Genomic DNA, 13,711 nt, shown 5'->3' on the forward strand with positions numbered 1-13,711 from the left:
TCTAGGCAGAGAGTGTCTTTGGACAGATGGACCAAGGCCTGGGTGCTGTAAACACTTCTGGAAAGGGAATGTGTCTGGTTGCCACAGAAGAGAGATATCTGTTTATCAATCTATACCCATTCCCCCACTTTTGTGGTACTGGAGACAGGGCCTCTCTGAGTTACACCCCTAGACATCCCTCCCGCCTTTACTTTTTTTTTTTTTTTTTTAAATTAAGTTGCCCACCATGGCCTCAAACTTGGGATCTTTCTGCCTCAGCCTTCCCAGTAGCTGGAATCACAGGTGTGCACCACTATGCCAAGCTGAGCTTTTTTTTTTTTTTTTGCTCTATAGCTGAGCTTTATTTATTTATTTATTTATTTCCACTGTAAGCGCTGCAAATCTTTAACGTATGAGTTTGTTAACATGTGTGTAGCGTACAAGTCACAGATAGGCAAGGAAAACAGGCCAGGACAGGAATATACCCAACACACACAGGTGGTACTGCTCCTGTGGGTGCCAGAGGCACCGGAAGTGCCCAGGGCCAGGCAGCAAGGAAGTGGCCCAGCTGGATCTGGGACCCAAGTCTGGGGACATTGGAGGTTGGGAGCTTCCAGGCCACTTGCTTCTCGGCTTAGAGCTGTACAGTGGAGAAACCCAGACCCCTGGCTCTGGTGAGTCTGGTGGAAGCCCCTACCCCTAGAGAAAATCCCAAGTTCTCAGTTGTCTGAGGCTGGCCTGGACCTGCTTGGGGCTACCTGTGTGACCTCCAGACCGGGCAGGTCACCTTCTGCTGAGGCCCTCAACCAGGTTTTCACCACTCTGGGTATAAGGGAAGTGAATGAAATGACAAGGAGAAAATTCGTCTCAAAACAGGTGTTTTTTAAAAAAACAAAACAGATTTTGCACACCTAGAGTTCCAAATCCTCTAGGCCTGCCCGGACTCCTGGATCTAATGCAAGTTCTATGATTTTTTTTTTTTTTTTTGTATTTTAGGGAAGGGTCTACAGGGTGTTTGGGGTCTCACTACTAGATCTGACTCGTAGTGATCCATCTGTTTACAGCCTCCCAAGAGCCAGGATCACAGGCATGCGCCACCATGCCCAGTGTCAATTGCCAACTCAGTGTGCCCAGGGGCAGGGACGGCACAGCAGGCCCAGGGATTGAACCCCCAGCCCCTGCACCTGCTTGCAGGTGCTTTAATGCACTGAGCTATTTGGCAGGCCCCCAAATTCTATGTAAATTGTTAATTTCACCAATAGTGCTTTCTTTGGCTCACACCTAGGAAGGCCTGCTTCTGTAGATTCAGGTGATTGTGCAGTTTTGGAGCTGTGGGTGAGTGCTTTTTTTTTTTTTTTTTTTTTCTCTTTACTTAAGATTGACCCCAGGGTCTTGGGACTGAGCCACATTCCCAGCCTCTTCTAATTAATTAATTAATTGCTGTACTGACCGTCGAGCCCCGGACTTTGCGCTTGCCAGGCAGGTCCTTGAGCCACTGAGCTATCTCCCCGGCCTTCTCTTTTAATTCTGTGACAGGGTCTCATTAAGTCACAAAAAATGCCCAGGCTAGGCTCGAATTTGGGATCCTTCTTTCTCAGGCTCCCAAGAGCGCTGGGATTACAGGTGTGCGCCTACCTGCCTCCTTTTGCAAGCCTCCCTGCCTGTGTTCTGCAGCAGTCAGATCGCCCCCGCGGCGCGCCGGGAGCTTGTACTCTGATCACGCGTGGCACCTCCTAGACCTACACGGGTTCCCTGTTCCTATCGCCCCCGCTGGCGCGCCTGGAGCCCTTTGGGGGTAGACGCCACCGGGCGGGGTAACCCCCCTCCTCCCACCCGGGACCAGGCAGCCAATGAGCCCAGCGATGCAGGGCGGCCCCGCCCCGCGAGGGGAACCCCTGACGCTGATTGGCGCTACCCGCCCAGTTTCCCCCCTCCATGGGACAGAGGCAGGGAATAGAGTGGAAGCGATTCCCCGCCCCCGCGCTCCTCTCCTGTCCGCACCGCCCGCAGCCTGTCGCCCGTCTCCAGTCGCCCGGACCCCGCCGTCTTTTCCCGCGTCTAGGAGCCGCGATGGCCAAGCGTAGCTCGCTGTCCATCCGCATCGTGGAAGGGAAGAACCTGCCTGCCAAGGACATGTGAGCGCTCCAGGGGTGGGCGCCCCAACTTTCCAGGAAAGGACCCTGCCCCTCTCGACGCCTGACCTTTCCGGGGTCCCCACGGCCCGCCCCCAAGAGCAGCAGAGGCGAATGGCAAGGAAAATGGGGACAGTGAGGTTTGCTGCAGCCACTGGACAAGGGAGAGGAGTTCCGGCACCTGCAAGGGGTTCAGCGCCCTGTGATTTGAAAGGAAGGGTCTCACTAGGGCAGGGCCTGGCGTCAGTGACATTGCAGGGAGCCGGCCATGGGTGTTCTGAAAGGGGCAGGTCCCCTTAGAATCAGGGTTCCCCTGGAATCCTGGTCGCCTCAGTGGCTCTAAGCCCAGCTATCCAAAGTGTGCATCTGAAACTGCTGGGGCCAGAGGCTACCCCAGGACTTCCTGTGGTGCACCTGGCAGGGGCTTGGGTGGGGTCGGAGGCAAGGACTGGACACGTGTGGGGTAGGGGCATGAGCCGTGCCTGGGCCGTGCTGTGGCTGTGCCCTCTCTTCCTGCGCTGTGGTGGCTTCAATACCCACATCCACCCAGCACCCACATCTCACCATTCCTCTGTGCGCGCGCGCGCGCGCGCGCGTGTGTGTGTGTGTGTGTGTGTGTGTATACTGAGCATCGAACCCAGGGTCTTCGCACTAGGCTGTGTACCAAGCCCCTACCTCATTTTAAAATTTTGAGCCAGGACCTCCTTAAATTGCCCAGGTTTGGCCCAAACTTGTGATCCTCTTGCCTCAGCCTCCCAACACAATCACCGGTGTGTGCTACCATACCTGGATCACCTTTCCATTTTACAGATGGGAAAGCCAAGGCTCAGAGGCCTGCAGTATTATCTTTGAGGGCAAAGGCTTGAGTGTGAGGCTCCTAAATGGGCATTGATATCTTCAGGGCTTCTCTGGCCCCTGGCACAGTTGGGAGAGCTTTTAGGGAGGAGTTCTTTGCCCCTTCCTCAAGAGATCTCAGACTGACCTGCCCAATCCCTGACTCCCCATTTTGGCTGGGCCTCTCCCTCGTGTGCAACCTTTGGTAGCTCCTTGCTAGTGAAACCTCAGTTTCCCCTTCTGTGAACTGAGGGTAGTATCTGACGTAGCCCTTAGGGAGCGGTAGGAAGCAAAGATTTCTGGGGAGAGTTGCTGGCTGAGAGGGAGGCGCAGGGCCAAAGTCTAACAGGTTACATCCTTCCTGGCCGTGGGGCGCCCAGCAGGCCTCCAGGAGGCAGAGAAGTGGCTGCTAGGAGCAGAGAGCCGGGAGGCCCCCCCCCCCGCCCCCCTCCCCCGCACCTCTGGCTTGCACGCACTGCTCACGCTCGGTGGCCACGGTGAGATTCCCAGCACGCTCTGTGCCAGGAGTGGTTCCAGTTCAAGGCCCCCTGGGCCTGCCGAGGCCGACTTGGAGGTTGCCATGGCAATGGCATGGGAGGGGCCAGGGCATTTCTACGTGGGTTTTTGGGACCTGAGGAGGGGGCTGGAGCTGGAAAGGAGTTCTCATAGATGGGAAGGCAGAGGAGCTGAGGGAGGGTCGCAGCCCTCAGGCTGGTCCCTCCCACCCCATCCCACGCCACCCCACCCCGTGCTCTGTAACTAGGTCATCTTGGCCTCCTCTGGCTGGGAGGAGCAGCCCCTCCGTCTGTCGCCTCCCGCCCAGCCCCGAAGCAGCTGGCCCTGGTGCTTGGCTCCAGGGCACAGAAGCTACTGGGGACGAGAAGCAAGGTTTTTGTCTTCTGCACAGCTCAAGAACTCAGCTGGGGGCCTGCATCCCCAGGGGCGCGCCAGCCAGTGTCCATAATCCTCCCAACTCCCCTATCCTCGTGCTCTTAGCCATCTCCCTGGTGAGGACTGCAACTGTCTCCTGTCCCTTAAGCCACTTCCTAAGCTCCATCCCCCACATTTTGTCAGCTCCCTTCACAACCCCCCACCTTTGTTGCCCTCCAGAAAACTCCTGTGCATCCTTCAGGACCCTTCTCAGATGTCTCTGTTTTTCCTAGTCCCTTGGGCAGGTCCCTGGCTCTCTACCTTGCCCTTGCCCTGCAGCCTTGGTGGTGAGGTGGCAGAGTCTGGGGGTGTAGCATTTGACCCTTCAGTGGCTGGAACACCTATTAGGGTCTCTGGGGAGAACAGGAGAGGCCCTTCACGTGTGGGCTCGCATTAGATCTCCCATTTGCTGATGGGGCCTGCGCTGACTGCAAGCTTGCTTTGGGGCTCCTCAGAACCAAGCCTTGCCTTGGGGAGGTCTCATCCTGTCCCTGAGGCAGGAGTGGAGAGGAGCCCTGTCTGCTGAGTAGCATCAGGGTTAGGAAGCTCCTTCTAGTGGTCAGTCCTGACCGAGTTCTGAGCAACAAAGCACTCTGTTGTCACCTGCCACTTCCATGCCAGGGATTTCGTTTTTCCTTAAGGCTCAGAACACAGCTGCACCATCAGCAGCCGTAGGAGCCTCTGATGCACCTGCCTGGCCCCTGTCTTCTGTCGCTGTACGTGGGTCAGCTGGGCAGGAGCTGAGTCCCACGGTGAGCAGTGACCCACTGGCTCCCACGCCCAGGGCTATTTCAGGGTTTGCCCTCTCCTTCCTCCGAGACACTGCCAGGGCCCTAAATATAGAGGCCCGACCGGACCAGTGTCTACCCGGGCTGTTTATCTGTTTATTTCAGTACCTGGGTTGAACCCACGGCCTTCTAACTGAGCTGCGTCTCCAGCCCTTTTCATTTTTTCTTTTGCTTTGGAGTGTGCTCTTGTTAAGTTGCTAAGCTGCCCAGGCTGGGCTGGAACTTTTCACCCTCCTGGGTGATGGCATTGCAGGTGTGTGCCCTTGTGCCATGACGCTAGCTTAGCCTCTCTTGACACTGTCCGCTCCCACCCCTGTTGTCGTACACACTTGGGTCCCGTTCATTCACAGAGTGGGAGCTGAGCCCTAGGCGGTGCTGCACTGGCTGGGAGGGCCTGGGATTCCCTGTCCTAGGGCTGTAGGCCAAGAGGCCCTAGCAGAGCAGAAGGGACGCCCCAGAGGGGCTCAGCTAGAGTGAACTCCTGGTCACCTCAGCTGGCACTGAGCCCATCCCTGCTTCCCTTGAGCTCCTTGCACAAATACATGATTACCTGCTGGGCTCTGCAGCCCAGCCCAGCCAGTGGGGTGCAAGAGGCCTGAGTCCTCCCAGCTCTGACTTTGGCCTGGGGTGCTAAGTAGGGTGTTCTCAGGAGGCTCCCTGGAGGAAGGGGCCTTTTCAGTCACAGCTGTGTACTTGGGGATGTTATGGGAAGGGCTCACATTCATTGAGTGCCCCTCCCATGCTGTCTCAGGGACCTGGCTCAGTGTGAGGCTTTTCCTGTCCTGGTCAGGAGGCCTTTTGGCAGTGGCACCCTGTGGCGTCAGCGCCTGGAAGAGCCCTCTAAAGGAAACTGGGAAGTGTATGGAATTCCCCAGCCTTCCCCTTGTAAAGGCACTTGGTCCTTCTCAGGGAGGGAAGGTTGGCTGGAGGGACCCTTGTACACACTTCTGGAGCCACTCACGCCCACCCCCACCCCTGCCCTGGCTGGAGCCCCTCAGTCCCTCAGTCCCACCACCCTGAGGTAGCCAACTAGGGCTTCTCCACTGGAGCTGGACAGCAGGTTACTGGATTCCTTCGTTTATTCCTCCATTCACTCATTCTCACTCACTTAGGGGTCCCTTGTCTTATGTCAAGCCTTGTCCTAGGCCTGGGGATACAGAAATGGTTTCCACTGTCATGGAGGTTGGGGAGGCAGCTATCAACAGACCCACACTTCAGTCCTTGTCCTGGGGTGGGGAGTGGAATTGGGGTGATCCCTTACCCCCAGCCTCAGGGAGTGGGGGCTTTATCTTTTTATTTTTTTTAACCATACTAGATACTGAGTCCCTGACCTTCACACTGAGCTACCTCTGGAGTCCTTTTTATTTTTATTTTGAGACAGGGTTTTGCTAAATTGATGACTCATTTAGGCTGGGCTGGAAATTGTGACCCTCCTGCCTCAGCCTCCCAGTGTGCTGGGATTTGAGTCTGAGTTTTTTCAATTGTTTATATGTTCTAAGTAGAAGTCCTTTGTCTGAAGTACTGGCTAAAATTTTTCCCCACTCTGTGGGTTGTCTTTTCACTCTGTTGGTGATTTCGTGTGTGTGTGTGTGTGTGTGTGTGTGTGTGTGTGTGATTTCTTTTGATGTGCAAAAACTTTTTAATAAAAGGAGATCCCAGCTGTTGATTCTTTGAGTTTTTTTCTCAGGGGAATGTTCTTAAAGGAGGGTTCAAGGACAGCAGAGGCAAGGTTTGGAGGGGAGCATAAGAGTCTAGATACTGGGGATCAGGGTAGGGGTATCCAGAGATGTCTGGCTGCTGCTGGGATTCAGTCTTGGGGCAAGGCGGGGTGGGATGAGAATGGGCAGGAAACAGGAACAGCAAGTAGCACCCTTACCTGTACCCCTGCCCCTGGGTGGGGAGCCCCTGCCCTCCCCTACCTGGCCCCTCCTGCTGAGGAGTCTAGAGGGCCCTTCACTGTCTTCTGGGGTCCTGGCACCCGCCCCAGCCCCGCCCGCCCCTTGCTTGTCTGTCTTGCAGCGCTGGAAGCAGCGACCCCTACTGCATCGTGAAGGTGGACAGTGAGCCCATCATCAGGTAGGAGCCTGGGCGGGCTGCAGCCTCCCCCTTGCGCTCAGCCACCTGCTGTTCCCAGAGGAGCTGGCCGGTGGTCCTGGGCCCTGTGTTACTGCTACACCAGCTGGGAGGCGAGGCGACGGGGCCCAACCTTGGGTGGGGTGCGGCTCTGTGGTAGCGCTCTTGCCAGGTATGTACGAGGGCCTGGATTCTGTCCCCTGCCTGGGGAACGAAAGACCAGCCTGTAACATTTGCTAATTACTGACTGATCTTAGCGCCCGTCTAGGGATTAGCTACTGCCCGCCAGGCTCCTGGCCTTGGACCTTTCATCTGCCTGCGCTCATTTCTGCAGTCTTTGCATCCCCACCCCCCAGATGCAGCTGACAATGGCTAGTCACCACAGCTGCCACTTATGAGGCATGGGCTCCTCAGCACTGGTGCTGACCCTTTGCTAGCCCATTTCATTCATCACAGTGTGCTGCACATGATGTCACTCAACTCCACTGGCAGGAATGGAGGCTAACATGTCCGAGGTCACACACTCAGTAGTGGCAGAGTTGGAATCAAGTCTCTTCTTGCCCACCCGGTCCTCGCTTGGGCCCCTCTCCCTGGGGTTGTCCCAGTCATTTTCCCCTCTGGCTCTTCAACCCTTCTCCAGGTCTTAATACAGACAGGAAAACTGAGGCCCTCAAGCCCTGTGACCTGCTTAAAAAGTAGCGGGGCTGAGAGTGGCCCCCTGAGCCTCTTCTGGGCCATGGTGGCTTCTGCTTCCCCACCCGCACGTCCTACTGAGTCCCATGCATTACAATCTGGTCTTGCAGATTTGGCCAGAGCTGGGTGAAGCTAGGGGCCAGGCATGTAGTCCTAGCTGCTCAACTGCCCTGTCCTGTGACCTGAGGCCGGCTCTTCCCACCTGTCCAGGGCAGAAAGGAAGAGCAGGGACTGATGGCTGATGGCCAGTGGTGGGATCTGGGGTGAACGAAAGTGCCACACAGCCAGTTGTTGCTGGGGTGGCCTGGGCAAGTGCTGAGGGTCCCCTCCCACAGGACAGCCACTGTATGGAAGACCCTGTGCCCCTTCTGGGGCGAGGAGTACCAAGTGCACTTGCCGCCCACCTTCCACACTGTGGCCTTCTACGTCATGGATGAGGATGCTCTCAGGTGGGTGTGTGGCTCAGGGGTGGCTGTCTCTGCCCACCAGCTCGTTCCCAATGGAGTCCCTGGGAGGGTTGGCATGTCTGCATTGTGTATTTGTGGTACATGCATCACAGCACTCATATTCCTGTGCACGCAGATAGGCATGGGGATGTGTGGAAGGAAGCATGAACCACAGACTGGGCCCCCAGAGGCCATGAGCTTGGCACATGCGTGCGCACTAGTGCTGGTCCAAATGCAGAGCCATCCTGTGGCTGCGAGTGTCACATCCAGAACCTATACCAGCCCAGAGCCTACACCAGTGTCGGTGGAGTTGCTCTGCATCCCAGCAGGGGGCCCACAGCTTGTGGGAGGGGTGGTGAGAGCCCCTCTGACTCTTATCTCTGCCTCTAGCCGGGATGATGTTATTGGCAAGGTCTGCCTCACAAGGGACACGCTGGCCTCACTCCCCAAGGGTAAGATCCTCAGGAGGAGCCCAAAGCCTCCTTCCTATCCCCAAGCCCAGGAAGAACCATCTCCGGATTTCAGATTGAGCACCTCCCTGAGAGGAAAAGGGACTGCTAATGGGGAGATCTGAGGGTCCCACAGATGGAGGAAGGGGTATGTATGCCACTCCTGAGGTGGAGGGAGCCCTCCCCATCAGAGCCTGCCTGGGACCCTGATACTTGTTTGGCCTGGACCAAGGGGCTGACAGTGCTAGGCAGGCTAGTGAGTGCCATGGATTCTTCCCAGAGGACATGTCTTGCCTTTCTGTATGCCCTGGGCAGGACTTTGCCTCCTCTGGGCTCTGTGGTGGAGCCTCAGGGACCTTCTTACTGTGTGTGCCTGTCTGTGAGGTTGGGCCTGGTGTGGGGGCTCAGCAGGTTCTACTGATTCATCAAGCCCTGGGCCCTACTAGGCCACAGGCTTCTCTTGCCCATCTCTAGGGTTGGGCTCCCTGATGATGCTGGTCCTTGGGTATTCTGGAACCTTCCCCATCTGGGCATCAGGCCCTGCTCCCAGCAGCCCCAGAAGAGCTTATCTTCCTGTTTTTAAGGCGGGGAGACAAGGACAGATAGCAAAGCCTCATGGTGACTTGGGGGTCAGGGCATAACATACAGCATGGCAGGCTAGTGGGGTACAGGCCTGGGTCCCCTGATTTAAATTCTAATTCCTGCTGCTCACATTCAGAGCCCATTTCCCCAGTAGTAGCAGCCTCTCACTCACTAGGGCTTGGGAAGTTCCTGAGATGGTTCCTGAGGTGGTAGCTCTGAGGGTAGGCGATGTGCACGGGACCAGCCAAGCTCCCCTGAGCTACAACCCCACAGGTTTCACCGGCTGGGCCCACCTGGAGGAGGTCGACCCGGATGAGGAGGTACAAGGGGAGATCCATCTGCGGCTGGAGGTGCTGCCAGGGGCCCCGGGCCGCCGGCTGTGCTGCTCTGTCCTGGAGGCCAGGTAAGGGGGGGGGGCGTCTCCCACTCCTGGGCCTCTTCTTCTGGGACGCGAGTGTGATTGCGCACACCTGTAATCCCAGCACTCTGGTGGCCAAGGCAGGAGGGTCTCAAGTTCAAGCTCAACTTGGACTACTTAGTGAGACCCTGTCTCAAAAATAAAATACAAAAAAGAGCTGGGGATGTAGCTTGTGTCAAAGGCCCTGGCTTCAACCAGGTCTCTCCCCCTCCCTCCCTTCCCCCTGTACACACACACACACACACACACACACACACACACACACGCACAGTGCCTGAAGAGCTTGTGCTGACTCAGGCGTGTCCTGTTCAGGGCTGATGTGGCCTTTGGGGAGGGGATGCAGTTTTGATGGATGGTGGAGCTGCAGAGCATGGGGCAGGGGCACAGGGGACCCTGAGCTGTGTGAATACAGCTCCACTGCCTTCCCTTGAGCTAACCCCAGTGTGTACTTGGCCCTCGGGCGTGTGTGTAAGATTGTGTGTGCACACACATGTACAGATCCTTGGTGGGTTTCAGGGTGAAAAGAGTAGCTGAAAATCTCTGGCCAGTGGCTTCCATGGTGCTGTGGGCCTGAGTCACCTGTGACAGGCCCAGGCCCAGGATATTTTTAGCTGCAGCCCCACTCCTGTCTGGCTCTGGGTGTGAGTCATGCATTCCCTGTGAGGTACCTTCCCTTCTGGCTCCAGACCCCTTCCCTGGACTCCTTCCCAGCCAGCACCCCAGGAACCAGTGCCCCTCAACCTGGGTGATCACCCCATCTGGGAGGGGGGAGATGTCTCTTCTACAAATTCAGGGTGTGGGCTGGGTGATGGATGCCTTGGGTATCCTGTGTCATCTCCACCCCCCAGGGGGGTGGAAACCACAGGGCTTGGGCATGTGGCAATTCTGCCCCCAGGCTTTCCTGCCAGCCCTGCCTTCCATTTCCAGCGCTCAGCCTTGCCTGGCACCAGAGCATCTGGGGCCTGGGCATGCGCACTGCATACTGCTAGGCCCCAACTCTGCAGCTTCTTCCCCCCAGGTGCTCCAGTGCTCTCCCCATCAGGACTGTCGGGCAAATCATGGCTGGTTGGCCTTGCCTCCTCCTAGCAGCCTTGGCCTCTCTTTAGGAGAAGAGGGACTCATGCCCTGAGTCCTGCCTGCATCCTGCTGGGGCCTTGGGACAGCTAAGAAATTTCATTTGCTATGAATTCTGTACTACTGAGCTGCAGCCTCAGCTTCTTGGGCAGTTTTAAGGGGGTGGAGGGAGCCGGCTTGGTGGTACACAGCTATAATCCCAGTCCTCAGGGAGGCTGAAGCAGGAGGATCACATGTTCCAGCCTAGCCTGAACAGCTTGAAGATTTAGTGCATGAGGGCTGGGCTATAGCTCAGTGTATAAGGCTCTGGGTTTGGGTCCCAGTGTGGGGTGGGAGATGGGGAAGAAATGCAGATGAGCAGCTTAAAATTAAAATTTAAAATATGGGAAGGGAAGTGGGATGTGCTGTTCTTCCTGAGGGTCCTGAAGCAGGGGCTGCTGGGAGCAGACTTGGGCTTGGTAAAGGTCACCTGTGCAGAGCAGGAGGGAGGTCAACAGGCTGTTGTCCGCCACCCCATGCAGGGGATGTTTCTGGGATGGCCTTTCTGGAAGCCCGTTACCTCACCAGACCTCAGCAGGGGAAGGATCATCTTCTCCGTTGCACTGATGAGGAGACTGCCAGGGGCTCCAGGTGACAAGTGGGTGACCTGCTGTCCCCCTCCTGCCACCAGGGACCTAGCTCCAAAGGACCGGAATGGTGCATCGGATCCCTTTGTCCGAGTGCGCTACAATGGCCGGACACAGGAAACCTCGGTGAGAGGCCTGGGGACCCTCGCCCGGCCCTGTCCTACTGCTCATTTCCTGGCACCTCCTCCTGCTGCCCTGCAAGGTTAGGGATCAGGTTGGAACCGTGGTCTTACAGCGGTGCCCTGCTGGCTTGAGCCTTCCTTAGCCACGCTGGAGAGGCAGGGAGAGGTGGAGACAGACAGCTGGTGTGGGTGTAACCTCCAAAGTCCAACAGCCTCCTGCTCTCAGGGAACAAGCTGGACGATGGGTACAGTTGGGAGGGAGGTCGAGATTTAGGCTCTCAGTGGAGTTGCTCTTTTGTTCTGTGCCCTTGGACAAGCTCTTCCTTGCTGTGGGCCTCATATCCTCCATCTAAAGCTGGGCTGGGTGGCACACACCTATAATCCCAGCAATCAGGAGACTGAGGCAGGAGAATCACCATGAGTTCAAGGCCATTACTGGTGCCTTTTTGCCTTAAGGGGTCAGCAGCCCATGCAAGGAAGAGACCTGAGCCCCTTCTCCATCTACCTCGCCTGCAGCTATGTAGTGAATTAAGGCCAGCATAAAGTACTTCATGAGCCCCTGTCTCAAAAAAATAAAGGCTGGGGAGCTAGCTCAGTGGCATAAGCACCTGCTGGGCAAGTACAAGGTCCTGAGTTTGATCCCCAGTATCAATCAACCAATAAAAATAAATAAAATGAAATTGCTTCTCTGTGAAATGGGTGAACTCTTGGCAGATCCAGGGGAGGTCTTTCAGAGGCTCTGCTGTTACCTGGCCCAGGGAGCCTGGTGGAGTGAACCCTACTCCCACCAACCTCTCCTGGCAGGTGGTAAAGAAGTCCTGCTACCCACGCTGGAATGAGACGTTTGAATTTGAGCTGGAGGAGGGTGCCACAGATGTGCTATGCGTGGAGGCCTGGGACTGGGACCTGGTCAGCCGAAATGACTTTCTGGGCAAAGTAAGCAACACCCCACCTATCACCAGGCTGCACCTGCCCCAGTGGGCATCCTCAGGAAGCCTGGGGGCTCCTAGGACCACCAGCTGTCCCCCACTGCTGCCTGTGCTCAGGGACCCTTGGAAGGTGCCTTTCTGCCTTAAGGGGTCAGCAGCCCATGCAAGGAAGAGACCTGAGCCCCTTCTCCATCTACCTCGCCTGCAGGTGGTGGTCAATGTCCAGAAAGTATGTGCAGCCCAGCAGGAGGAGGGCTGGTTCCGGCTGCAGCCTGACCAGTCCAAGAGCCAGCGGACTGAGTGAGTGCATGGCTTGGCAATGGGTCTCGGGGTGAAGAGCTAGGCTTGAGAGCTGGCTGCTGATGGATGAGGGCTGGGGCCAGGCATAGAGCCCTTTATTTCCTGCAGCCCTCATCTTTCCCATAGTTCCCCTCTGTTAGCGTTGTCCTCTGAGTTCTAGGACCACACTGGTTTGCTTCTTGTCTTAAGACAGGTTCTAGAACAAGTACCCAGGCACTTTGCGGGCAGGGCTGCCCTGCAGACCTCAGAACCTGGGCTTCCATCCTCATGGTCAGTGTCTCTGACCATGGCTCTGACACACCTTCCTCAGGATTTCTCTGGAACAAGGCAGCCAGGTGAAGGACAGGACACCCAGCTAAAACTAAATTTCAAGCCAAGTGATGGTATGGATCTGTGTTCCCAGCCACTCTAGAGACTGAGGCAGGAGGCTCACAAATTCGAGGTCAGCCCATGCAACTTAGCAAGACCCTGTCTTAAAATTTTATTAAAGGACCAGAGGTGTAGCTTAGTAACAGCATTTGCCAAGCATGTATGAGGCCCTGTGTTCAGTCCCCAGAACTGTGAAACAAAACAAAAACCCCTTAATTTCAGATAAAGGCTTTCTCAGTATAAAAATGACTCTGCAATATTTGAGGCACACTGAAAACATTGGCCTGCTTGTGTGTCCCCATGTCCCCTTAGGTGGTTTGGTTTTGGCTCCCTGCAAAATGCCCCAGGGCCCCATTGCACCCTTAAGGATGGACAGGTGGCAGGAGGTGTGTGCTCTGAAGAGGGCCCAGGGCCACCTTGACGCCTGCAGTGCACGGGGCTGTGGGAAGTGATAGCATTGGGTACCCAGAGAGGTGAGAGCAAGGAAGCCTGCCAGTTAGATCTGCTGTGGCGGGTTGCTTCGCCTCCCTGAACTTCAGATCTCCTGGCAGGCTTTCCCTCTCTTATTCATTCCTTTCTTTATTTTCTTTCTTTTTTTTTGGCGGAACCAGGGATTGAACTCAGATCCTTGCATTTGCCAGTCAAGCGCTTATCCTACTGAGCCATCTCCCCGGCCCCATTCATTCCTTTCATTTCCCTCCTTCCTTCCTTTCTTTTTTCTTTCAGTACAGCGGTCCTCACTTATTGTACAGGTTACGTTCTAGACACCTCCGTGATTAGTGAAAATCGGCAAAGTAGCAACGTTATATTTTACTATTTATATCTTAAGGCTTTAGAAACGCCTCCCACACACAAACCCTTCCCACACTTTTAAAAACACTTCTGGGGGCCAGGGAGATGGCTCAGTGGAATAAGCGCTTGCCTGGCAAGCACAAGGGCCTGAGTTCAATCCCCGGTTCTGCAAAAA

General features: G+C 56.0%; 1 protein-coding gene across 3 annotated transcripts in view; it reads left to right on the plus strand.

Annotated features, from left to right (window-relative positions):
- The first annotated feature begins 1,968 nt into the window (after window positions 1–1,968).
- The window catches only part of Rasa4b (RAS p21 protein activator 4B), a 27,079-nt gene continuing 15,336 nt past the window's right edge, over window positions 1,969–13,711 (plus strand). For all 3 annotated transcript variants that reach the window (XM_004630457.2, XM_023714539.1, XM_023714540.1), the window contains exons 1-8: window positions 1,969–2,114; window positions 6,683–6,739; window positions 7,765–7,878; window positions 8,266–8,327; window positions 9,180–9,309; window positions 11,069–11,150; window positions 11,951–12,082; window positions 12,284–12,375. In XM_004630457.2, the coding sequence (XP_004630514.1) occupies window positions 2,050–2,114; window positions 6,683–6,739; window positions 7,765–7,878; window positions 8,266–8,327; window positions 9,180–9,309; window positions 11,069–11,150; window positions 11,951–12,082; window positions 12,284–12,375 (734 nt within the window). In that variant the 5' untranslated portion in view covers window positions 1,969–2,049. The remainder of the gene's footprint in view (window positions 2,115–6,682; window positions 6,740–7,764; window positions 7,879–8,265; window positions 8,328–9,179; window positions 9,310–11,068; window positions 11,151–11,950; window positions 12,083–12,283; window positions 12,376–13,711) is intronic.

Source organism: Octodon degus, unplaced genomic scaffold (assembly GCF_000260255.1).
Source record: "Octodon degus isolate 3935 unplaced genomic scaffold, OctDeg1.0 scaffold00035, whole genome shotgun sequence".
Classification (NCBI taxonomy): Eukaryota; Metazoa; Chordata; class Mammalia; order Rodentia; family Octodontidae; genus Octodon; species Octodon degus.